At 46.4% G+C, this 26,188-nt stretch overlaps 1 protein-coding gene across 1 annotated transcript in view; it reads left to right on the top strand.

Moving 5' to 3' along the window:
* The window catches only part of GPR156 (G protein-coupled receptor 156), a 100,349-nt gene extending 77,316 nt beyond the window's left edge, over positions 1 to 23,033 (top strand). Inside the window, exons 8-10 of the mRNA XM_089910579.1 lie at positions 1,434 to 1,670; positions 9,016 to 9,174; positions 13,730 to 23,033. Of these exons, the coding sequence (XP_089766705.1) occupies positions 1,434 to 1,670; positions 9,016 to 9,174; positions 13,730 to 15,079 (1,746 nt within the window). The 3' untranslated portion in view covers positions 15,080 to 23,033. The remainder of the gene's footprint in view (positions 1 to 1,433; positions 1,671 to 9,015; positions 9,175 to 13,729) is intronic.
* The last annotated feature ends 3,155 nt before the right edge of the window (positions 23,034 to 26,188 follow it).

The following is a 26,188-nucleotide window of genomic DNA, read 5'->3' as shown; positions in this document are numbered from 1 at the left end:
GGCCTGCTGACTTGTATGTCCTGTAGTCATTGAAGATCTCAGGGCGGCCACATTTGGCCCCCTTTGGGACACTGAGCATTCGGGGCACCCAGACAGCATCTCTGCTGTGCTTACTCCTTCACTGTAGGCACAGCCAGTCCTCCAAACAGTTGTCTTAAGGGCCATCCCTGCAGATGGAGTTGGTCAGATCGTGTGATTTCAGGGCCACTGGCAGGTACCCTGCTGATACCTGACCTTACTTTTATTATTAGTTCTCCCTCTGAGTCCCTGTAGTTCCCACCCCACCTCATCCCCCGTGGCAGCTTCATATCCTGTGTCATAAAACATTGATATTTGGGTGCTTGCCTTAAATCTCCCAACCAGACTGAGCTTCTTAAAAGCCAGAACCATGACTTCCACTTGGCAACACTGCTTCCTGCCCTACACCTACCCCAGCACAGAGCTTTGCCCCGAATCAGGCGAACATACGTTGAATCTATATATTATGTATTATTGATTAAAGCTTTGATTTCTGTTTAAATGTAGCTCCTTCTAGGAGAGGCAGCACTTTCAGAAGCTGTGAGCCATTTTCTGTGTAGTACAAATGAGAAATCTGAGAGCGGGTTTACATTCATGACAAAGAGGAAAGAATAGGGCCCTGGGTTCTGGGGGGCGGGGCAGGGAATGTCACAAAGAGGGTGAAGGGTATAGATGAGGCCTTTGCTGCCTGTGCCTGTCCCACGGTCCTGTCCAGGTCCCAGCCTGCCTTTGTTCTCTTCTTTTTTCACTCTTCGTCTCCCATAAACACCCACTGGCACAGAGCTGCTGCTAGCCTATAGAGATCCTTTGTGTGAATTAGAAAAAGGCATCCCTTCTGGGCAGATGCAGTCTTGCAGGTGCAGGGCTTGGCAAGCAGATGGTGCCTTTGGGAACATTAGAAAAAAGAGCCCCTTCCTCCAGTGCTTCCCCTGCCGTGGCACATGGCTTGACAAGGGGACCACAGGGCTATTTCAGCTTCTGCATGCCCCTCAGCTCCATGCAGTGCAGAAGCACACAGTGGATGCGGAAGCCCTCACCACCAGCAGCATGGTGCGCCCCTTGCCCTCCCAGTGCCTGGCAGTCCTTTCTGTAGGGCTCCTACCTGCATGTATCATCCTATCCTGTACCTCATCCTGGCAGAGTCCTCTCTGATGGCTGACTTGCTGACCTCTGATAAACTAATTCTCAGAGGAGAGGAAAATGAAATTTATCACACATACATGAGGTGTAAGGGGACGACCCTAAGGGTAGTCCCAAGTGCTATCTTAGTAAATCCTCCTCATAGCAACCCTTTAAGGTAGGTATTATTATCCCTATTTTACAGGTAAGGAAATTGGTCCCAACCCTACTGCTCTTGGACCCCAAGCCTGATATTTCACTTCTCTGAGCCTCTGGTTCTTCTCCTCTTTGTCCAGGGCCTGCTGCTGCTCTATGGGGCCTACCTGGCTGGCTTGACTGCCCATGTCAGCTCTCCTCCTGTGAATCAGTCTTTAACCATCATGGTTGGGGTCAACCTCGTGGTGCTGGCTGCGGGACTTCTTTTTGTGGTCACAAGATACTTGCACTCCTGGCCCAACCTGGTCTATGGACTCACATCTGGAAGTATCTTTGTTTGCACAACCACAATCAACTGCTTCATCTTCATTCCCCAGGTATGCTCTAGGGAGAACTTGGAGGACCAGGCCACCCCATCATTCCAGAGACTTTGCTGGGTGTGATAAATTGTTCACTTTGTTTCCTACTGAGACTTTTGGGTGCCATTGATTAGAGAGTCAGAAGGAAGGTGGGGTTCCTAGTGAGCTGGCTCCCTCTGTTCTTCCCTCCTCGCTGTCCTGAAGGAGCCACTCTGCTCCCGGTCGGTCAGGAGGGCTGACCAGAGTAGCCAAGTAGTGGCACCGCTTCTGCCCAGGTGGGTGCCTCACAGACCTGCTTTTCTACCCATCCTCCAGTCTGCTGCATGCATCCCCAGTTCCCCCTTCATCCTGATAATGTCATTTCTTGTACTAGCCTGGCAGTGAGTAACCTTTCCTTCTTTCCTGTTTGCAATTGCACATTCAGAGAAAAGTAAATTTGGGTCTTTATGAAATTTAAAATGCCTTTTCTTTCTTTTTAATAAAAAGAGGAAAATGTAGGACCTTCCTTTTCTTTTTACAATAAGGAAAAAGTAAAAACTAAATTTAAAATGTATTTCTTAACCATAATTCAAAAAGAGTCATGTACCACAATGTTCATTGCAGCACTGTTTGCAATAGCCAGGACATGGAAGCAACCTAAGTATCCATTGACAGATGAATGGGTAAAGAAGATGTGGCACATATATACAATGGGATAGTACTTAGCCATAAAAAGAAACGAAATTGAGTTATTTGTAGTGAGGTGGATGGACCTAGAGTCTGTCATACAGAGTGAAGTAAGTCAGAAAGAGAAAAACAAATACTGTATGCTAACACACATATATGGAATCTAAAAATAAAAAAGGTTCTGAAGAACCGAGGGGCAGGACAGGAATAAAGACGACGACGTAGAGAATGGACTTGAGGATACGGGGAGGGGGAAGGGTAAGCTGAGACAAAGTGAGAGAGTGGTGTGGACATACATACACTACCAAATGTAAAATAGATAGCTAGTGGGAAGCAGCTGCATAGCACAGGGAGATCAGCTCCGTGCTTTGTGACCACCTAGAGGGGTGGGATAGGAAGGGTGGGAGGGAGACTCAAGAAGGAGGGGATGTGGGGATATATGTATATGTATAGCTGATTCACTTTGTTATAAAGCAGAAACTAACACAACAATGTAAAGCAATTATACTCCAATAAAGATGTTAAAAAAATAAAATGTATTTCTTATTATGAGGATTAAGAAAAAATCAAACAAGGGAGGAAGACAGAAGGAGAAATATCCAGACAGCAAACAGAAAGAAAGGGAGTCAGAGAGAAAGGTGAAGGAATCCATAAGCTCTGAAAGGAAAGAGATGTTAAATTATTCACGTTATGCCCCAGGGTACCACTGAGCCACATACATCCAAGTTAATGAGCTTGGCATTAAGCACGTGTTTTGTGTCCCTTCTAGTTCTCTTTTTCTTCCTCCCGAGGCTTCCCTCATCCCACGACACCCTCACTACCCTTTCCTTATTCCCAGTGCAGTTACCAGTTGACCATGTATGACTTCTCCATGAGGGAGCTAACCGGTAATTAAAGTGTTGCCTGATGGAGGGTGGCAGTGTATTTATAAAAGTGAAGAGTGCACTTTGGGGCACGATAGTATGACACAGGCAGAGGCCCTTTACTCTTTTTCCCTTTCATAAATTATCATTAAAATACTCAAGAGGATGAACAGATATGGAAAAATCTGTAGCAGCAGCACTAAAAATCAAGGATGGGGGCTTCCCTGGTGGCGCAGTGGTTGAGAGTCCGCCTGCCGATGCAGGGGACACAGGTTCGTGCCCCGGTCCGGGAAGATCCCACATGCCGCGGAGCGGCTAGGCCCATGAGCCATGGCCGCTGAGCCTGCGTGTCCGGAGCCTGTGCTCTGCAATGGGAGAGGCCACAGCAGTGAGAGGCCCGTGTACCGCAAAAAAAAAAAAAAAAAAAAAAATCAAGGATGAGCATTGCCTCTGAGCCAGAAACTAGAGGAATTTTTGTTGAATCTTAATGTTATAAGAACTGGATTGAAGGAAGCCTTTGAGAGCTGAGTCTTATTTGTCTGGGATGTAGCAGAAAAGGGCTATGAAATGCCAGGGCTGTTCCTCCCTGGGAGATGGGTAAAAGAGAGTGGAGAGGAGACTTTTGGGAAGCCCACTCCTTAGGACCTGGAGCCAACATTGTTGATTGGTAACCCATCCACCCATTGCCAAACCCTTTGTTCCTCGATTCATCTCTACTATATAGTCTGAAAGAGCTAAACACTTGCTTTGCCAGCCTCCCTTATAGCTAGGTGTACCCATGTAACACAGTTTTGAACACTAAAGGTTTTCTGGGAGGCTTCTGAGAAAGCTTTTGCTTTCCTAAAAAGAAGCTATGGGGGTGGCTGGCATCGCCTCTTCTACTTTCTTCCTACCTTGAATGTTTTTGATGCTTGACGTTATGGCAGCCATCTTGTGATGATGAGGGAAAAGCCAAGAGAATGTATTTATTATATACCAGGAAACTATAGCTTTTCCCACGTAAGACTATAAATTCAGGGGGAAAGGGTCTATGAAGAGATTCTGCAGTTCACAATAAAAGGACCACAAATTTCTGAAGATTTAGAGAAGCTACCTTCCTCTGAAGGAAAATAGAATGTTTTTAGAAGGTATCTGATTAGTCTTATCAATAGGATTCAAAGGTTATTGCCCCTCTTTGACTAAAGCAAACCATTATGAAAACGACATAATCTTAGATCATGAAATATTGAATAAGGATGAAAAAGATTGTATTAAATTTAAAACGCCAATAGAAGCATTGAATAGGCAGCTGGACGTGGCAAAATACTGAATTAGTGGGTTAATTTAAGGAAACAGAAAACAAGGACACAGGAAAAAAATGAGAGACTAGAAAATATGGAGAGCAGGTCTAAGGATATGATTTAAAGCTAATAGGAGTCTCTGAAAGAGAACAAGATAATTTAGAGCAGAAGTATAATCACCAAGGAACTCTTTATTAGAAGAAAGCTTTCCTGATCTAACACAAGACCTTCATCTGAAAATTGAGTGAATCAGTAAACTCCCTGATGTGGCCCTACTTGGGTTTCCTCTCTCCCCCCACACTCGCCTCTGTCCCTCTTGTATCCTAAGCCTCAGACACAAGATTTCCACTTTCCTCCGTGTTTAAATCCTCAGGACCTGGGACCATAGTGATATTTAGGTGCACTTCCATCTTATACACAGACATAAAAATACAAGATGAAGTTGATCTTGGAATCGGTCTTCCGGGTTTGAACTAAGGACAGGCACTTGGTTTGTTGAAGTGGGAGTGGAAATGGAATTATTGGGGCTGGGGTACCAGAACTGGGCAGATGGACTGTGTTGGCCTTTCTCTTTCCTTCTCTCTATCTCAGCTCTCCTAGCTGTCTTGAGCTTCCTTTCTCATACTGTATCTCTTCTATTTTCTCTCTCATGCTTTTCCTCCTCTTGAACTGACCATGATCTGAAACAAAAAAATATATTTTATAGTCAATTGTATTTTAGGTGTAGGAGGTAAATTGTTTTTCAAAATATAAAAGTAACTGAGGTTTTTCAGGTTTTCTGTGTGCCCCTGAATTGATTTTCCCTTCTGACTCTGTGGCCTTTGGTTGAAGAAATATTCTCCCTGTGAGACCAGAGACTGGATATTCCCAGGACAGTAGGACAGCTGAGCGAATTTGGAGAAGTGTGTGAGGAGAGCCACGAGGATGAGGGAAGGGAGCAGGGAGGCAGGCTTCTTTCTTGCTACTGAGCCTTCAAACTGGACTGTGATGGGAGGGATTTAGGAAAGCAAAGGCACAGACACCTCAAGGGCAGGTAGGCAGTGCCAGAAAGCTGAGTGAAATGGACGATGTGACTGAAGAGCTAAGCGGACTAAGTAACATTCTCCACAGGCCCTCAGGAAATGCCTAAGTGTTTACGCCAAACGCTGAGGTCATCACCAGTAGTGAGCCAGCCTCGACCCATCCTCCCACACACACACACCCCCTCCCTCCACCTCTGAGAGGCAGGTGGGTCCTGAGGTAGGACATTATTTTATCCTCTAAACCTGCAAAGTGTTTCATCTGCTCCTCCAGGAAGGTACTCACGACTTTCTACTCTGCCTTGTAGTCCTCTGTAAATGTCTCAGCACCTTACCAGACAGATGAGCTTTCTAAAGGAAAGCTTCCTTCATTTGTCCATGTATCTGTCCATCCAAATATTAACTGTTGGGAACAGGCAGTTAAACACACGGCCTCACTCTAGGTCTAGTTGGGAGCTGACGTGAAAGGATTTATAACCCTTGTGTTATAGTGTTTGAGGATGTTACACGATGTCAAGGAAGGGGTACCCCAGCCTGTCTGGGAACTCGGTAACACCGTCTCAGGAAACGAGGTGCTTGGGCCCACCTTGAATGAGGAGTAAGAAATGTTCACAGCTCAGACTGGGGAAGAGCTGTGGGTGGCATTTCCGACGGAGGAAACCCTCTGACAGAGGCAGAGAGGTATAAGAGAGAAGAAGAGGTGTTTGGAACACCATGAGCCTTTGCTCTTTTCGAAGCACAAATTGAAACAAGGGGAGAGTGGCAGGAGGTGAGAGAGGCACATGGGGTGAACTTCTGAATGCCCCGGTGCACCCCATTAAAGACCCGAGACTTAATCCCACTGCTTGGTTTCCTATTGCTGCTATAACAAATTCCCACAAACAGAGTGCCTTAAAACAATACACATTTAATGCCTTATAGTTCTGGAGGTCAGAGATCTAACATGGGTCTTATTTGGCTGAAATCAAGTTGTTAGTAGGTCTGCGTTGCTTCCGGAGACTTTGGGGCAGAATCTGTTTCCGTGCATTTTCCTGCATTTTCTTCGATCCACGGCTCCTTCCATGTTCAGGGCCAGCAGCACAGCATCTTCAAGTCTCTCTTTCTGACCTCTCTTTCCATTGTCACATCTCCCGTCCTGCCTCCCTCTTATAGGGACTCTTGTGATGACATTGGGCCCACCTGGATGATCCAGAATAATCTCCCCATCTCACAGTTTTAAACTCAATAACGTATGCAGAATTCCTTCTGCCATGTAAGGTAACATATTTACAAGTTCCTGGACTGGGAGGGAAGCGCCTTTGGGGGGCCATTTTCTGCCTGCTACATGCACATACCCAGATGCCGAGAAAACAAGACTCCCTGTCCTTCTGAAGGAAGGGCAGTGGGGAGGTCCTGAAATTATGACCTAAGGGTCATTTCTAGCCATATTCCAGAAATCCTGAAGAGTCAAGTCTTAAGGACCAGGACCTTCACAAATGGGGAATTAAGGGGGAGGGGGTTGGAGGGCCAGGGGGCTTTAGTCAGGGGCCACCCTGGCTCCACCCAGCCAGCTTAGGGTGAGACAGACGAAAAGCCTTGGAAGTGCCCTTACACCAATGTTGAGCAGTTCCTCCAGCAGCTCTGCAGGGAGGGCTTGGTCTGGAGGTGGTGGGGGAAGAGAAAGGAAAAGCTGTGCTGCTAGGGAAATGAGGGGGCCCTGAGGAGACATAGAGATAGTGCAACACTGCTAGGGCCAGTGCTAGGAGAGCAGCGCTGGCGGTCAGCGCCATCCACCCATGGCTGTACAGTGACCCTGTAGTGCTGGGCTCCAGTAGCTCCTGAGCAGGGTGTTGAGAGGACAGCACCCTGGGGAGGGGGCCTTCAAGAAGGGCATCTGACAGGGCGGTTCCTGGCCCGACCCAGCACAGGTCACACAGACTCCTGGTACCATGAAGGACTCATGCTGAGTTAACAGAGGACCCAAGAGGACTTGGGCAGAATGTGGTATTGAAATTGATGGCAGGATTTAGAATCCTATCTGAGATTTACCAAATTTAGGTTACTTTCCATAGTCAGAGCTCAGTAAATGTTTGATGAGCGAACAAAGACATCCCAGGATCCCTGTGAGGTTCCCCACAGGTATCTCAGCATCATTTCTAGAGCTAAGGTCCCAGAGTGCCCAGCGTCCATCACTAGGGCTCTTAATTATGAGAATCCCTAAGGGAAAAGATGCCTTCAGCACTGTGGCCTCCCCTGGCATCACGTCCCTAGCATTCACCAGGAGGAGACAGTGTCCCACGGGCTCAGGAGCGTGTCCCTGTTTGTGAATGTTCTCTGTTCAGTCCCATCCCTGTTAAACTAAACCAGCCTGTGCATCCATAGACTGGTTCTCAAAACCAGTATCTCCTGAAAAACGTTCCCTAGGACCCTCACAGTTGACAGTCTCTCTCATCAGCTGTGTTGAGGACGTGCAGTGTGGCACAGTGCCCTCATTACAGCTGTGACTCTGATGCTAAGTAGCCATGTGGACCTAGACAAATCATCCTCCTTCTGAGACTTTCCTCATTTGTCAAGGAAAAAAGACAGATCGCAGACCTGATGTTCTATCATTTTTATTCATTTTTACTGACATTTGTGGTTTTCTGTTTCTCTGAGCCTTGATCACTGACTTGGGTTAGAAGTCCTCTAGAGGGAACAAACGTGTGGACACAAGCAAGGAAGGCAGGGGTGGGGGTGGGATGAACTGGGAGATTGGGATTGACAGGTATACACTAATTTGTATAAAATAGATAACTAATAGGACCCTGCTGTATAAAAAAATAAATTAAATGTAAAAAAAAAAAGTCCTCTAGAAGGAACTGGGTTTTCTTTTTCTTTTTTGTTTTTTTTTGCGGTACACGGGCCTCTCACTGTTGTGGCCTCTCCCGTTGCGGAGCACAGGCTCCAGACAGTGCAGGCTCAGCGGCCATGGCTCACGGGCCCAGCCGCTCCGCGGCACGTGGGATCTTCCCAGACAGGGGCACAAACCCGTGTCCCCTGCATCGGCAGGCGGACTCTCAACCACTGGGCCACCAGGGAAGCCTGGACCTGGGTTTTCAATAGCAGTAAGCACACCATCGCTCAACACATGAGAATAATTAAGAACAGCTGCATACAACTAAAACCAGCTTCATTTGAAATACAGTGTTTAGATTGCTTAACCCTGTTATAGCTCCTAAACTCTGGCTTGAGAATGTGGCTCTAGAAGTCCACCTCAGCTCTGGTTTTCTTTGACCAGTCCAGCAGTGGGGTTGGTAGATGAGCCCAGCCGATGGCTCTGTTTCATCAACTGTCATCTTCTTCCTTTGGCATTTTTTAAATGATATAACCTTTACATTCTCTAAACCTTCTGTCATTGCTGTCTGTGAACTTTCCAGAGTAAAGTACATTTTGAGGAGAGAATAGTTTGTGCATTTATCTGTGATACTGTCATTCCCTGGTGTTTTTGAGGAAGAGTGAGAGAATGTGTTTCTGGGTGTGTAATTAAATAAATAACATGTGTTCTTTTATCCAACAGCTGAAGCAATGGAAGGCATTTGAAGAGGAAAACCAAACAATCAGACGCATGGCCAAATATTTCAGCACTCCCAGCAAAAGCTTGCACACCCAGTATGGTGAGGAGCAAAGTTGCTACGTTAGAGGAGAGAAAAACTCCATGGAGAGACTCCTCACAGAAGTAAGCGAGACCCTGCCTGCTGGATTCTCTATAAAGAACTCCAGTCATGCATTGGTGGGCCCCATATGCCTCATTGCTAACATTCTTTCTCCTCCTCCCATTTCCCCAATTCCTAGCCATTCTGGTCTCCCTTAGCAACAAGCAAAACCTCAACATTTCCCCAGTGCCCCTCCCATTGCTGACCCTCACCCACTTCATTCATTCATTGGACAGCTGTGTGCCAGGCATTGTGCTAAGTGCTGATGAACAAAACAAACAGAGTCCCTACCTTCATGGAGCTCACAGTGTAGTGGAGGAAATAGATACGGATCAAGTAGCCATACAGTTATAAATGGTGATAAGAATTATGAAGGGAAAAATCAGAGTGGGAAGAAAGAGTGGTGAGGACAAGGGAACCTAATTTAGAGGGGTCGGAAAAGACTCTCTGAGGTTAACTACAAATTATCCAGGCAAAGAGTGCAGGGAAAAGCATTCCAAGTGTGGGGAACAGCATTGTAAAGGCCCTGAGGAGGAGTGGATGCTAGCTTCTGCTGTGTGATACATTCTTTCTTTACAAAGAGTAGTGCCCTTGTTTTCAAGATCCTATGGGGCTCCTTACTGTCTTTTCCAGGTGCTAACTAGAAATCTCAGTCATCCTACCAACCCAGAAAATTAAGAGGTGTCTAAAGATGGGGAGGAAGGATGAATAGAGCTTCTGAATATCGCAGTAGCACCAAGGCAGAGACAAGGGAGCCCCCAGTCCTCTTTCTTCTCTGTTCTTCAGCCAGATTTGGCACCTCTCCCAGAACTGGACAGAGTGATGTGGGCTTGAAGAAAGCACATGGGACAGCTTGAGGCTGCACTGCCTCAGAGAGGAGGCATGGGGCCCAGAGGAATTAGCCAGTTTTTTCACACTAACTAAATTATATTCCATATTTTTGTTTTAGTAGAGAACATACCTGAGTAGGTGCTATATGGGAAATTATGCTTTTTCATATTGGACTGACACTGGGTGCCAATAGTCCCTATGCGAAAGGATGGTGTGATGGGGACCTAAGGAACGTAACCAATGAAGGGATTCAGCTCCCCAAGCACCCTCAGTCCCTCGCACCATTCCCTTGGTTCTGGACCTTTTTTTCCATCAGAGTAATACTTGTCCTTTCTTTACTATTTCTTTACTATTCTTTACTATTTCTTTACTATTTATCAAGCATTCAGGACCTTTTTTCAGAGCCAGATTTCTTCCCACCTGGCAAGGGAGTAGCATTGCCATTGATACTCTCTGAAGTCTTCAAAGAAACATTTTTTTTTCAGCTAAACAGAAGGCCAGAAACTTGGCGAGAACACCCAGGATGGTTTTCATTCACAATCAGCTAATGTTGGAACAGCCAAGTGGCCTGACTCTTTAGCCTTATGGTAATTTGTGACGTTCTTTTTGTACTCCTGCCATGCTACCCTGTTTCCCATGCAGTGACTGAATCCGCTCTACCAAAAAGATGCCTTGAGTCTGCAGAGGCAGGGCCCTAATGGGGAGCAGATGCTTTGGTAGTAAAATGCTGGACTCCTGTCCCCGACACCCCACACCTGAACACCTTTCCCAGAGCAGGCCTGAGAACCAGCAGCCCATCCCAGAGCCCTGCGGCAGGCCTAGAGAGTTTCCGGTATCTGAATCCCCAGCTCCAGCACTGCCCAGTGGATGAACACAAGGATCTCTCCTGCCTCCATAACCCCAGCTTCTCGGCTGCATTTCCCTCCTCTGCAGTCCCTCTGCTGCCCCAGTGTCCTCCTCCTACTTTCGCACCATCTGGGCAGTCCATCTTCTCATTCTTGCCTCCCTTTCCCCATGGCAATGGTCCCCAAAGGCTGTTTGGGGCAGCATCCATCCCTGACATCCCAGGCTGTGTGGAAGCCAGCAGGTAGAACCTTCTCAGAGCTTGAAGAACCTCCCTTCTACGCTCTGCAGCAGAGGAAACTCGCCTTTACTTTTCTTCCTTGAAACACAGAAAGAGGGGGAGATTCCATTTCTCCCTGTGGCCTGCACCTTAGGAAACATGCCTGTGGATGTTTTGCTTCCCTGGGTGTGCCCAAAGTGATCATTAATAAGCTCGTTTCGGTGCAGCTGCCATGGTCAGTCAGATTTTGGTCTCACCGTGGCCAACCACGCTGATTACTATGCGGCCATGGTGAAAACAGAGTCCCACTTCCTCTTCTGTAAGAAGGGAGATTTACTGCTTAGGCTGACGTTTCTAAATCTGTCACCAGCCAGCTTCAGGTGTTTGGTTTGCTAGAGAAGAGTATTATTCCCAACTCAAGGTTTATACTGTTTTCCTATACTCTAAGGAATTTGTGGATAAGGCACAAAAAGGCAGCACTCATATGGTAGTTCTATCTGTAGTTTTTTAAGGAACCTCCTTACTGTTCTCCATAGTGGCTGTACAGGGAGATCAGCTCCGTGCTTTGTGACCACCTAGAGGGGTGGGATAGGGAGGGTGGGAGGGAGGGAGACGCAAGAGGGAAGAGATATGGGAACGTATGTATATGTATAACTGATTCACTTTGTTATAAAGCAGAAACTAACACACCACTGTAAAGCAATTATACTCCAATAAAGATGTTAAAAAAAAAAAAAGGCAGCACTCAGAGTTCACTTGCTGGGGTAGCTGTCATCGGCTGATGGCTCCCTCCCAACTCTGTGAGGTGGTAGGGCCTCCTGAAGCCAGCGTGAGAATGTGCCAGGTGGGCTTCACGAGGAAGGGCTGGTGAGGAGGAAGAGAGTTGGGGTCCCTCCAGTGCAGCCAGCGCAGTCACCCCCGTGAGATGCTCAAAGAGATACCTGGCACCACCCAGATATCACGAAGAGCCTGAGTGAACGTCTTCCTGTTACTCACCCGCTCTGCTCCTGGCGAGTCCTTGAGTCACCTACACTTCCGCGACAACGCCCAGCCCTTACCGCTCTGTGGCTGAGGAAAAGGGAGAATGAGCAGGCAGGTGCTCAGCTGCAAGTCCTTCCGCTTATTCACCAGTTGCTCACTGGTTCGGAACTCTCTCCTGAGGATAAGAGAAGTCTAAACCAGGATGAAACTGGGAGTACCAATAATCAGAAAAATCACCTTCCTGCTTATAAGTAGGGAGCAGTAGGTTTGCCTTGGAGTTGCTGCCAGAAGACTCTTGCTGGACTAGTTTACCTAATTTACTGTTCCCTCAAAGGTTCACTTCTGGGCAACTCTTCCATATCTACTTGAGAAGAAACCACAAATTCAGTTCATAGGCAAGTTGTGTCAGGAATCCGAAAGGAGGGGAACATCCTTTTACTTCTAGGGCATAATAAATGGACAGCCAAAGGCTCATCCTCAGCTTCTAAAGAGGATGACAGCAGAGAGGCAGCATTTTGGTATTTGGACAAACGCTTCTTATTATCTTCTCCAAACTCTCGACCCCGTGTCATCTGCCCCAAGACCCATCAGCTCCCCACGATGATCTCCTGCTCCACTGCTTTTGAACATCAGAAATTCCAGGAGGTGGACATCAGGTCTAAACCAGACGATCAGCTGCTGTAGCACCGAAGGATGCTCAGGGCACACCCGCTGCTGTTACTCTTCCTCCTACTTCATGCCCCATGGTCCTGCAGTTAGAACAGGCACATCTCTGCAGCTGTCACCTGCCAGCCTCCCGGGCACTGCCTGTTTATCAACTGACAGCCATGCAGCAGGTAGGCAGCTCACTAGCAGGACTGCCCAACTTCATTTATCTTCTGGGCTCCCTTCTAGTTCTACTGAATCAAGCTATCAGGGACTTAGGCCCAATAATCCTTTTTTTTTTTTTTTTGAGCTTCTCCAGTAATTCTGATGCCTGCACTCCTTTGGGAGATACCGACAGCTGATAGGGCCACATTGGTAGCTTTGGCCTCCTACCCGCAAGTTCCAGCCAAGGGAGGTGATAACACCAACCTGAGATTCTCATTCCCCCCTAAACCGCCCCCCGCACCCCTGGCTCCAGTCTTGTCACTTTGGCCCAGGAATCTCCATCCTTCTTGTTCTTCCCATTTTCTAGGCTGTTTAGCAAGTGGCAAAATGCTTGTTTCCCTGTTCCGTCATCCCCTTCAGAGATGCCTCAGGGTCATCTGTATTTTGCAGAAGTATGATATACCCAGAGTTGGGCCATCCCAAACACTGCTCTGACTGGTGTCCTGCAGAGTGACCAGACCCCCTGTGTTCTGAGCAAAGTTGAGCGGGTGCTGCAGCAGCCAGCAGGCAGCTGGACTGTACCTCCCCTGACCGCCCTTCTCGCAGACAGCGCCACAGCCTGGGGGTGAATGGGGAGACTAAGATCATACAACAGTAAATCATAGTAAACCGTTACTGAGCACACATGGCAGTTATTGTGCCAAATGCTTTGTATGCATCATCTCATTTCACCTCAAGGAGGGACCTCCTCAGAGCCTAAGATCACCAGCCAATACGTGGAGAAACTGGGATTTAAACCAACGTCTTCTGATGCCACCCTTTCTCCACCATGGGAGACAGTGTGAAAGCCCTCAGCAGCATCTTTTGTTGATGGTTTTGCTTTTGTTTTACAGAAAAATGCCGTGATTGAAAGCCTGCAAGAACAAGTAAACAACGCCAAAGAGAAGCTGGTGAGGCTGATGTCAGCTGAGTGCACCTATGACCCCCCCGAAGGGGCTGTCCCGCCTGCCTCTTCCCACAGCAAGGACATCCTGGCTGCAGCCCCTCCCCATAGCCTAGCAGCTCAAGGGTCTTTGAAATGTCTCCCTGACTCTCTGAGTGATACCAGCCCGGCCACCCAGAACCCCCAGAGTACCTCAGCACCCGCCTCAGGTGTACAAGGCGTCAAGGGGCCTGTGGAGGACACCAGCCCCTCCCCGGGACAGAAGGAGAAAATTGCTGCCTCCCAAGACTTTTCTGACCATTTAAATTTGGGCTGCAGCCAGAAGCCGCGGGCTGAGCAAAGCCAGGGTGTGGAGAGAAGAGACCAGGTACCCATGGCCCTCCAGCAGGGTCTCACGCCAGGTGGAGAAGGCTCTGTTCCCCAGAGACAGGGGCAGCTGGAGAACTCAGAGGCGCCCCAAGCGCGACCGTCAAGGGTGAATTCAGTGATCAGGGAGAAGCTTCAGGAAGTCCTCCAAGATCTGGGCCTGAGCCCTGAGGCTCCTGTCCCCTGTCCCCCATCCTGTCCCCAGCAGCCCTGGAAGAGCAGTGCCTGCCGCAGCCCCCAGAAGATGCCCCTCTCCAAGGAGCTGGGCTTCAGCCCGTACATGGTGAGGAGAAGGGGCGCGGCACAGCGGGCTCGCTCGCACTTGCCAGGTTCTGTGCCCTCCTCTGTGGGGCGTCGGGTAAACAGGGCTGATTCTGGGGCACGCACTGGACGAAATGTGCAGGACAGGGACAGCCCCTGCCTGGACCCCCAAACTGCAGATTCCAGAGTAGCAAGACCCTCTTCCGGGAAGCCTTTACTGCTCCCAGCTCCTCAAGGCAAGGCAGACTCCCCGGAGGGCAGCAAACAGTGCCAGACAGAGCCCCAGGGAGCCGAAGGGAGCCGTGCAGCCCTTTCTCACCAGCCTTCTGGTCCTGGCCGGGCGCTGTGCCCCGCTGCCCCACGCCGAGCCAGAGCCTCGCCGGACCTGCCTGAGCAGCGGCTGCAGCGGTCCCCAGCGCCCCCAGGCTGCTCTTCCCTGTCTCCTCCACACAGCTACCTCGACACAGAATCCAGCAGCTCGGATGAGTTCTTCTGCCGCTGCCACAGGCCCTACTGTGAAATCTGCTTCCAGAGCTCCTCTGATTCCAGTGACAGTGGCTCGTCAGACAGCGACCCTGAGCCTGCTGGGAGGCTGGCTTCCTGGGAAAAGCTGTGGGCCCGCTCGAAGCCTGTCGTGAACTTCAAAGATGACTTGAAACCCACACTGGTGTGAACAGCAGAGCAAGTCTGGACATAGAGCTCTGTCCAGGACAAGCCATACCATGGCCTGTTGTGGCCTTCGGGGAATAGACCAGTGCCTTGCATTGGACCGGCCCTTACCATGTTTCAACTATGCTCACTTGAGCACTGTGGTACCTGGAGCACTTCTCGATCTATACAAAGAGGGGCATTGCCTGTCTTGTTCCTACCTCACCGCATTCCTGTAAAAGACTCCAGCCGAGTGCCCATAAAGGATACCCTTGGATAAAAGGTGCTAAATGAGCACAGAGGGTCTTCTGTCCTGGTCAGCCTATAATGTACAGAACTCTTCATATATACCAAATGGATGGCTGGGTGGACAGACAGATGGAGAAATGGAAGGAAAATTTCTGCAGAACCAGAGTTGTGAACTGTGATCCATCAGACTGGCTTTTTGGTGGCAGACCTGCTAGGAAGACATCTCCTGCGTCTTTGGGTGGCCCACTCTTGGCAGGGGGTTGTTTTGTTTCTGCTCAACTTTGTGAACAGCACCACCCCTAGGTCCCAGCTTCCAGCCAGACTCAGCTCAGAGCCAACTGTACACCTCTATTTGGTCATGTCTTTATACCATTGTGGCACCTCAGCATCATCCCTGAGACAGTCAGGTGTCCATGGGGCCACAGGTGACCCAGATCTCTCTCCTGGGTTCAGATGGCACCGGAGGCCCACCGCATTGACTTTGTCAGTGGTGCAGTTTTGCAATAGCAGGAAGCACGCACTGACAATCTCTGTTGAGGTTGGGGAGGCCCTATTGGTCAAGAGGAGGCCAACTAGGGCTACATGACCACTGATGGCTACATAAACCTAAAAACAGAAAATGGGAAAATAGAAAGGAAGAAATGGGGGAGAAGGTAGGAAAGAAAACAGGTTTTGAACATTTACCTTGAGTCTAGCATGGTACTTGGAAATATCAAGTACTGGTAATTCCTTATGATGACCCCATGAAGTAGATACTCTTGCTCCCACTTTTACAGATGGAGATGATGAGGCTTAGAGAGCTGAGGTAGCTTCCCCAGTCACATTGCTGGAGAGGGGCCCATGTAGAGGCCCATGTGAGACTTGGCCACAGCTCACAGGACTCCAAGTGGATAGACTTCCCTGGGGCACATCTCTTCACTTGTTCTTCTGGGAGTGGCGGGCAGAGCATGGCAGGCCAGACAGCAAAGCAGGGGTAGTGTAGGAAGCTGCAGTGCACTCACCCTGCAGTCCAGGATGACAAAACTGGGCCCCTCACCTCGGGAAGCAGCCCTCCACTGCCTCGGGCCCACTCACACCTCCCACGGCAGCCGGGGAGTTGGTGAAAGATAAGTGCCAGGATCTCATCTGCTGCCAGAGCCACACAGAGAACACAGCTGGGTCCACTTCACTTGTTGCTGAGCTAGTTGTTGTTTACAGGCTGTTCCCTGCCTGTTCACTTGTGCGTGCATCTGTGTGTGTACTTATGCTTGTGTGCAGGAGTTTGGGCCTCATTAGGTATGTCTGGAGGGGAGCACGTGGCTTTAAATGTCTCACAGAAGATGTATCACAGACTCTTGGTGGCTGCTGACACCTTGTGAATCTCCAGACACTAGACCAAGAGGCCCTCCTGGTAACACAAAAGTTGTCTACTTTTAAATACAAATATCATAATTTATTCTGTGTGTGGGCTTATAGTTTCTGATTGTGCTGTTTGTATGCTGTCCAAGTGAGACCTTAATAAAAGAAATGGCTCTCAAGGCAAGTCTCTAAAGAAATTGTAGTTTGGGGCTGGGGAGGAGGGGCACAGACAAGACTGAACCACCCAAAGGAGTGGAAATGCAGCAGCCATTAGAGTTGCTGCTGGCTTACCCTGGGTTCCAGGTGTATCTTCTACCACACTTCCATTTGTAACAGATTCTTCTGTGGTCTCCCTGTGCAGCTTCCTATCCCAGAAACACCTGCCCCAGTGGGTAGAGGAAACTCTGGAGACCCTCAATTCTTCCCACCCACTGGGGATCCTGTGGTCGGGCTTCACCTCCTTCAGCTCCTTTCCTCCCAGTATGTCACCGCTAGCAGCCTACTGTTCAGTAGTGTGGAATATGCAGGCTCTAAACCTGGCAGTGCTTCTCTCACTCTCTCTGCTCCTACACCCTCAGTTCCCTCATCCCAGCCCTTCCACATCTCCATCTCTCTTCTATCTAGACTTTCTTTCCCCTCTTTGTGCATCTTGTGAATGATTCATCCCTCAAGGCTCAGGTAGACCATTCCCAGGTAAAAATGACATCCCCTAGTTAAATGAAGAAAGATGTTTTGGGGACCATGCTTCACACTTAGTTGTATAGAAGCTTCTAGCATCCATTTTTCCTAGAATAACTTTGTAACACTTGCTAGACTTTGTTGAAAAGATGGAGAATCTACCCTATACTTTCCTTATTTATCATTTGGTTTGAAAACTGTATGCCAAGCACCACAACTTCCTGCCCCAGAAAACTGTCTCCAAATCTATTGCTGTGTACTACCTCCACACCCACTCCTCACCAGCTTCTTCCCTAGATCTTTTACTCAAGACCAGCTAATCTAGTGATGAAACTCTTGGAAGGATGAGTATGCCATGACTTCTGGCCTGCTCTTGATTGTTATGCTCTTGAAGAAAGGGCAGAAACTTGGTGCAAAGAAATCCTAGAGAAGTAAACATTGCCTCTGCTGTTGTCATCGGGGCTATGCCTGTCTCTGTTGGTCGTAAGGTCTGGCATGAAGCCCAGCCTGCTTCTTACCCAAGTATATGTTGCTTTGCTGATTGAAATCTTAGGGTTGGAGGTGTCCATCCTGATCCCAAAGTCTGCCCCTGTCTCTGGCCCGGGTCAAACTCTCTTTCCTTAAAGGATCAACTTGGCCTCCCCGGAGCTCAGGAGAAAAGAGCATCAGATGTAGGAGGCATGTTTTTAACGAACCATTTCACTTTGAAAACGGTAAAGAGAAAAGTCAATGCACATTCCACAAAAATCTCTTCTGTGTCTATATTTATTTTATTATATTTAGATGTGTCTCCTTCACAGATTGCAAGTTCCTGAAAGCACTGAGTGTGTCTTCTGCATCTTTGTATCCTCAAGAGTAGCCATCAGAGAGCTTTGCACAGAGTATGAGCCCAGTAAATGATGGATGGATTTCTGGGCAGATAAGTGGATGAAACAGAGGAAAACAAACAAAGGAAGGCAGAGAACCTGTAATGCAGCAAAAAGGGAGGCAGAGCCATCTGGCTTCACTGCCTTTCGATGAGGTAAGAGCAAGAAACAACATCACTGAAGAACCCAGAAGTAACTGAATTCTGAAAAAGACAGTACTTTACGTCTCTTAGAGGGAGGTGAGGTAGAGTGACAGAGTTACTGGAAGAGAAAGTTACTGTGTTAAAGGTGTTCTCTTAAAGATGCTTTCCTCACAGGCTTGTAACTAAGTAGCCAGCAGTACTAGCAGGAGGACAGTCTGTTCATCTTTCTCACCATCATCTTCCTGAGTCCCCTCTCCCAGAGCCCCAAACAAAACAGTTGTCTCTGTTCCCTCTGGCTGCTGCATGTCTCCCAGTGACAGCCTCTGGGCTTTGTTAAGGGAGATCTTAATGCAGAGATGGCAGCTTTGGGACTGAAAGCAGGAGAGAGGTTACTTGTCCTCAAGCTTTGCTCTTCCTCACATCTGGTACCCACTCTGATCTCTTCCTCCATGAATTGTTTCTGATGTTAGCATCCCCAGCCGAACTGCATTTGAATAAGGGAACATCTTAGAACGTTCGGTTCACTATCAAGGTCACAAAGAGAAAAGAAATGCCAGTGTCATGAGGCAAAATAACCTGTTACGAGTTTGACAAGATCTGGGGTCAATGCTTCCCAACCCTTTTCATTCTTTGACTTACCTTTGGATGTCTAAATATACTAGCAAGACACGTAGGTTCAGAGAATAAGTGCTTGGGAAGGGCCCTGGAAAGGTCTGTGGGTGACTAAGAGAAAAGCAAGAGGGCATGGAAAAAGGAGGGAAGGAGGGCAAGAAGTGCAGAAAACTGAGAGAGAGATGAGGGAGATGGGGTGAAGGAGGAAGACAGAGAACCAAAGGCACCCTGCTTAGCTTTGTCCGTGGACATTGCCTCTCTTGTAAATGAATGTGCTGGTTCCGGTCCGAGCTGAGAGAAAGTGGGGCTCACTTCTATGAAGAAGGGCAGGGAAACCCTTGCAGAGCCCTTTCTTTAGTGTATATGTAACCATTGGTTCATTTCTCTACTTTGCCGCTAGACCGTGAGCTTCTTGAGCCTGCAACTTGTTATAATTATCTGGGTGTCCCCAGCACCCAGCACTGTGCCTGGTGCATGGGTTGATGCTCAGCAGATGTTTGTCAAAAGAAATCAAGAAAAGAGTGGCCTCGCCAGAACTGTCTCAAGGGGGACCCCAGGGAGGCCACTCATAAGAGCTGAGCTCACCTGGGAAGCAGGGCTTAGATGTCTCATCGTGGACTGAACTACAGTGCTGTTGAGTCACTGAAGTTTAAATGCTCTGTGATAGTGCCCGGACCCTTTCTCAAAAGAAGGCATTTCAGATGGGCTCTCTTCTCCACTAAATTTTGTACAGTAATTTTCCCCATGAACTGCCAGGGCTTAGAGTCACCCATGTGACTGTGTGACTTTCAGCAAGTTGCATAACCTCTTTGTAGCTCAGTTTCCCCAACTGTAAACTGGGATAATAACACCTACCTCATACAGATATGAGGGTTAAATAAGTTAATATTAATTATTGATTTGAACTCTGCCTGGCACATAGTAAACATTATATAAGTGTTTGTCTTAGAAAGTTGTTTGGGAAACACAGCTTTATATTTTAAAAGCCTCTTTATGTTTTCTTGCTTTATTCCAAATTTCCCATTCCTGTGTTCAATTTGTTCCTGATGGAAGGGTCTTCTAAACAGATCTGGTAACGTGAGGATGGCCCACTTCTAGTACAGCAGAAATTTCTCCCTGAACCCCTTCAGCCCACTTCTAGGACAGCAGAAATTTCTCCCTGAACCCCTTCTAGGTCAGGTTCACTTACTGTGGGGTGAACATCCACCTGCAGGACTCAAATATTAGGGCAGGCCTGGGGAAAAGTACAGTTGAAAGTCAGGAAATCTGATTTTTTAGGGTGGAGCCAAAGACAACTATTTTCCTTTACAGAAATATTATGCACTTTATAATAGATAAAAATATATAGGGTACCTACTATGTGCCACTTAATACTTGTCTTATTCAAGACTTAAAACAACCCTACAAGGTAGTTATTTCTGTTTTACAGATGAGGAAACTGTAACTGGGAGAGGTTGGGTAACTTGCCCAAAGTCACACAACTCGTTAGAGGCAGAGCCAAAGTTTAACTGAAATCTGACTTGATTCCAAAGCCCTTTTAGGACACCCCAACGCTGGTTCCAGAGCATGTGCTACAGGCGTGCTACCAGAAGACAGAAGGAATTTCAACCTGGCAGGGCAGGGACCCAGACTGAGGTTTTCTCAGGACACCAAGGTTTCCTTAGGAAAAGCAAGCTGGTCTGGTTCTGTAAGCCTATTGCAAAACCCTCCATTGCTGAGTCATTGAACAGCATATTCACGGCTGGAAGGGAGCTTTCTTTTTTTTAACATCTTTATTGGAGTAAAATTGCTTTACAATGGTGTGTTAGTTTCTGCTTTATAACAAAGTGAATCAGCTATACGTGTACATATATCCCCATATCTCCTCCCTCTTGCATCTCCCTCCCACCTTCCCTATCCCACCCCTCTAGGTTGTCACAAAGCATCGAGCTGATCTCCCTGTGCTATGCGGCTGCTTTCCACTAGCTATCTGTTTTACATTTGGTAGTGTATATATGTCCATGCCACTCTCTCACTTCATCCCAGCTTACCGTTCCTGCTCCCCATGTCCTCAAGTCCATTCTCTACGTTGGCGTCTTTATTCCTGTCCTGCCTCTAGGTTCTTCAGAACCTTTTTTTTTTTAGATTCCATATATATGTGTTAGCATACAGTATTTGTCTTTCTCTTTCTGACTTACTTCACTCTGTATGACAGACTCTGGGTCCATCCACCACACTACAAAAAACTCAATTTCGTTTCTTTTTATGACTAATATTCCATTGTATATATGTGCCACATCTTCTTTATCCATTCATCTGTCAATGGACGCCCAGGTTGCTTCCATGTCCTGGCTATTGTAAATAGTGCTGCAATGACCGTTGTGTACATGAATCTTTTTGAATTATGGTTTTCTCTGGGTATATGCCCAGTAGTGGGATTGCTGGCTCGTATGGTAGTTCTATTTTTAGTTTTTTAAGGAACCTCCTTACTGTTCTCCATAGTAGCTGTATCAATTTACATTCCCACCAACAGTGCAAAAGGGCTCTCTTTTCTCGACACCCTCTCCAGCATTTATTGTCTGTAGATTTTTTGATATGGCCATTCTGACTGGTGTGAGGTGATACCTCATTGTAGTTTTGATTTGCATTTCTCTAATGATTAGTGATGTTGAGCATCCTTTCATGTGTTTCTTGGCAATCTGTATATCTTCTTTGGAGAAATGTCTGTTTAGGTCTTCTGCCCATTTTTGGATTGGGTTGTTTGTTTCTTTGATATTGAGCTGCATGAGCTGCTTGTAAATTTTGGAGATTAATCCTTTGTCAGTTGCTTCATTTGCACATATTTTCTCCCATTCTGAGGGCTGTCTTTTCGTCTTGTTTATGGTTCCCATTGCTGTGCAGAAGCTTTGAAGTTTCATTAGGTCCCATTTGTTTATTTTTGTTTTTATTTCTCTAGGAGGTGGGTCAAAAAGGGTCTTGCTGTGATTTATGTCATAGAGTGTTCTGCTTATGTTTTCCTCTAAGAGTTTTATAGTGTCTGGCCTTACCTTTAGGTCTTTAACCCATTTTGAGTTTATTTTTGTGTATGGTGTTAGGGAGTGTCCTAATTTCATTCTTTTACATGTAGCTGTCCAGTTTTCCCAGCACTACTTATTGAAGAGGCTGTCTTTTCTCCATTATATATTCTTGCCTCCTTTATCAAAAATAAGGTGACCATAGGTGTGTGGGTTTATCTCTGGGCTTTCTATCCTGTCCCACTGATCTATATTTCTGTTTTTGTGCCAGTACCATACTGTCTTGATTACTGTAGCTTTGTAATATAATCTGAAGTCCGGGAGTCTGATTCCTCCAGCTCCATCTTTCTTTCTCAAGATTGCTTTGGCTATTCGGCATCTTTTGTGTTTCCATACAAATTGTGATCTATTTTTTTCTAATTCTGTGAAAAATGCCATCGGTAGTTTGATAGGAATTGCACTGAATCTGTAGATTGCTTTGGGTAGTATAGTCATTTTCAGAATGTTGATTCTTCCAATCCAAGAACATGATATATCTCTCCATCTGTTTGTATCATCTTTACTTTCTTTCATCAGTGTCTTATAGTTTTCTGCATACAGGTCTTTTGTCTCCTTAGGTAGGTTTATTCCTAGGTATTTTATTCTTTTTGTTGCAGTGGTAAATGGGAGTGTTTCCTTAATTTTTCTTTCAGGTTTTTCATCATTAGTGTATAGGAATGCAAGAGATTTCTGTGCATTAATTTTGTATCCTGCTACTTCACGAAATTCATTGATTAGCTCCAGTAGTTTTCTGGTAGCATCTTTAGGATTCTCTATGTATAGTATCTTGTCATCTGCAAACAGTGACAGCGTTACTTCTTCTTTTCCAATTTGGATCCCTTTTATTTCTTTTTCTTCTCTGATTGCTGTGGCTAAAACTTCCAAAACTATGTTGAATAATAGTGGTGAGGGGCTTCCCTGGTGGCGCAGTGGTTGAGAGTCCGCCTGCCGATTCAGGGGACACAGGTTCGCACCCTGGTCCGGGAAGATCCCACATGCCGCGGAGCGGCTGCGCCCATGAGCCATGGCCGCTGAGCCTGCGCGTCCGGAGCCTGCGCTCCACAACGGGAGAGGCCACAACAGTGAGAGGCCGTGTACCGCAAAAAAAAAAAAAAAAAAAAAATAGTGGTGAGAGTGGACAACCTTGTCTTGTTCCTGATCTTAGAGGAAATGGTTTCAGTTTTTCACCATTGAGAACGATGTTGGCTGTGGGTTTGTCATAAATGGCCTTTATTATGTTGAGGTAAGTTCCCTCTATGCCTACTTTCTGGAGGGTTTTTATCATAAATGGGTGTTGAATTTTGTCGAAAGCTTTTTCTGCATCTATTGAGTTGATCATATGGTTTTTCTCCTTCAATTTGTTAAAATGGTTTATCACATTGATTGATTTGCATATATTGAAGAATCCTTTCATTCCTGGGATAAACCCCATTTAATCATGGTGTATGATCCTTTTAATGTGCTGTTGGATTCTGTTTGCTAGTATTTTGTTGAGGATTTTTTATCTATGTTCATCAGTGATACTGGCCTGCAGTTTTTTTGTGTTTTTTTTGCGGTACGCGGGCCTCTCACTGTTGTGGTCTCTCCCGTTGTGGAGCACAGGCTCCGGACGTGCAGGCTCAGCAGCCATGGCTCACGGGCCCAGCCACTCCGCGGCATGTGGGATCTTCCCAGACCGGGGCACAAACCTGTGACCCCTGCATCGGCAGGCGGACTCTCAACCACTGCGCCGCCAGGGAAGCCCTTGCCTGCAGTTTTCTTTCTTTGTGACATCTTTGTCTGGTTTTGGTATCAGGGTGATGGTGGCCTCGTAGAATGAGTTTGGGAGTGTTCCTCCCTCTGCTGTATTTTGGAAGGGTTTGAGAAGGATAGGTGTTAGCTCTTCTCTAAATTTTGGTAGAATTCTCCTGTGAAGCCATCTGGTCCTGGGCTTTTGTTTGTTGGAAGATTTATTTTTAATCACAGTCTCAATTTCAGTGCTTGTGATTGGTCTGTTTCTATATTCTATTTCTTCCTGTTTCAGTCTTGGAAGGTTGTGCTTTTTTAAGAATTTGTCCATTTCTTCTAGGTATCCATTTTATTGGCATATAGTTGCTTGTAGTAATCTCTCATGATCCTTTTTATTTCTGCAGTGTCAGTTGTTGCTTCTCCTTTTTCATTTGTAATTCTATTGATTTGAGTCTTCTCCCTTTTTTTCTTGATGAGTCTGGCTAGTGGTTTACCAATTTGTTTATCTTCTCAAAGTACCAGCTTTTAGTTTTATTGTTCTTTGTTATCATTTCCTTCATTTCTTTTTCATTTATTTCTGATCTAATGTTTATGATTTCTTTCCTTCTGCTAACTTTGGGGGTTTTTTGTTCTTCTTTCTCTCATTGCTTTAGGTGTAAGGTTAGGTTGTTTATTTGAGATGTTTTGTGTTTCTTGAGGTAGGATTGTATTGCTATCAGCTTCCCTCTTAGAACTGCTTTTGCTGCATCCCATAGGTTTTGGGTCATTGTGTCTCCATTGTCATTTGTTTCTAGGTATTTTTGATTTCCTCTTTGATTTCTTCAGTGGTCTCTTGGTTATTTAGTACTGTATTGTTTAGCCTCCATGTGTTTGTATTTTTTACAGATTTTTTTTCCTGTAATTGATATCTAGTCTCATAGCATTGTGGTCGGAAAAGATACTTGATACGATTTCAATTTTCTTAAATTTACCAAGGCTTGATTTGTGACCCAAGATGTGATCTGTCCTGGAGAATGTTCCATGTGCAGTTGAGAAGAAAGTGTATTCTGCCACTTTTGGGTGAAATGTTCTATAAATATCAGTTAGATCTATCTGGTCTATTGTGTCATTTAAAGCTTGTGTTTCCTTATTTATTTCCTGTTTGGATGATCTGTCCATGGGTGTAAGTGGGGTGTTAAAGTCCCCTACTCTTATTGTGTTGCTGTCAATTTCTCCTTTCATGGTTAGCATTTGCCTTATGTATTGAGGTGCTCCTATGTTGGGTGCATAAACATTCATAATTGTTATATCTTTTTCTTGGATTGATCCTTTGATCATTATGTAGTGTCCCTCCTTATCTCTTGTAACAGTCTTTATTTTAAAGTCTATTTTGTCTGATATGAGAATGGCTATTCCAGCTTTCTTTTGATTTCCATTTGCATGGAATATCTTTTTCCATCCCCTCACTTTCAGTCTGTATGTGTCCCTAGGTCTGAAGTGGGTCTTGTAGACAGCATATATATGCGTCTGTTTTTGTATGCATTCAGCCAGTCTATGTCTTTTGGTTGGAGCATTTAATCCGTTTACATTTACATTAGTTATCAATATGTATGTTCTTATCACCATTTCTTAATTGTTTTGGGTTTGTTACTGTAGTTCTTTTCCTTTTCTCGTGTTTCCTGCCTAGAGAAGTTCCTTTAGCATTTGTTGTAAAGCTGGTTTGGTGGTGCTGAATTCTCTTAGCTTTTGCTTGTCTGTAAAGGTTTTAATTTCTCTGTCGAATCTGAATGTGATCCTTGCTGGGTAGAGTAATCTTGGTTGTAGGTTTTTCCCTTTCATCACTTTAAATACGTCCTGCCACTCCCTGGAAGGAAACTTTCTAAAGCTACCCAGTCACTCCTGCCCCCTTCAGGAAGTTAATGCCAAACACACGGGATATTGAAAACAAGCAAGTCCCTTGTTTAAAAAGACAAAACCAAGTCCTCCAAGCTGAAAGTGTTTTCTCAAGTGTCATGCCCTTTAAGTGGGAGAAAAAGATGATGCTAGGCAAGGGTCCCAGAAGACCCCATGATGACTAGAAGTGGTGCAGACCACAGGGCTTCTGCAGAGACTGGGGGAGGGCCATAGAATCTCTTCCACCCAAGTCTCTACATTGCTGAAAAACTTTCATTGTTCCCACTTCCTGCAGGATGAACTGTCACCTTGGTTTGGGATTCGAGGCCCTCGCTTATGGATCTCAACCCTCCCCCATTCTCAACTTGCCTAAAACTCCCCTCCTGGTTCCTGCCAAATGGGTTTACAGTACGTTAAGCAGAGCATGCCAGCACCCACCTCAGGCTCTCACTTTTGTTCACACCAGCCCCTCCCTCCCTCTAACCACCCCAGCCTAAAGTGACCTTGCGTTCCTCTGACCAGTTTCAACTGGTCTCGGAATTTATTATCTTGAGCTGTTATATAAGTCCTTCATTGTTAACTTTTCACATGTTCATTTCTTGCCTCTCCTACTAGA

This window comes from Delphinapterus leucas, chromosome 4, assembly GCF_059928025.1.
Source record: "Delphinapterus leucas isolate spDelLeu-1000000601 "Yukka" chromosome 4, BTC_Dleu_Yukka2, whole genome shotgun sequence".
Lineage (NCBI taxonomy): Eukaryota > Metazoa > Chordata > Mammalia > Artiodactyla > Monodontidae > Delphinapterus > Delphinapterus leucas.
The sequence above is the reverse complement of the archived record's forward strand: the minus strand, read 5'-3'. Positions and strand labels throughout refer to the sequence as shown.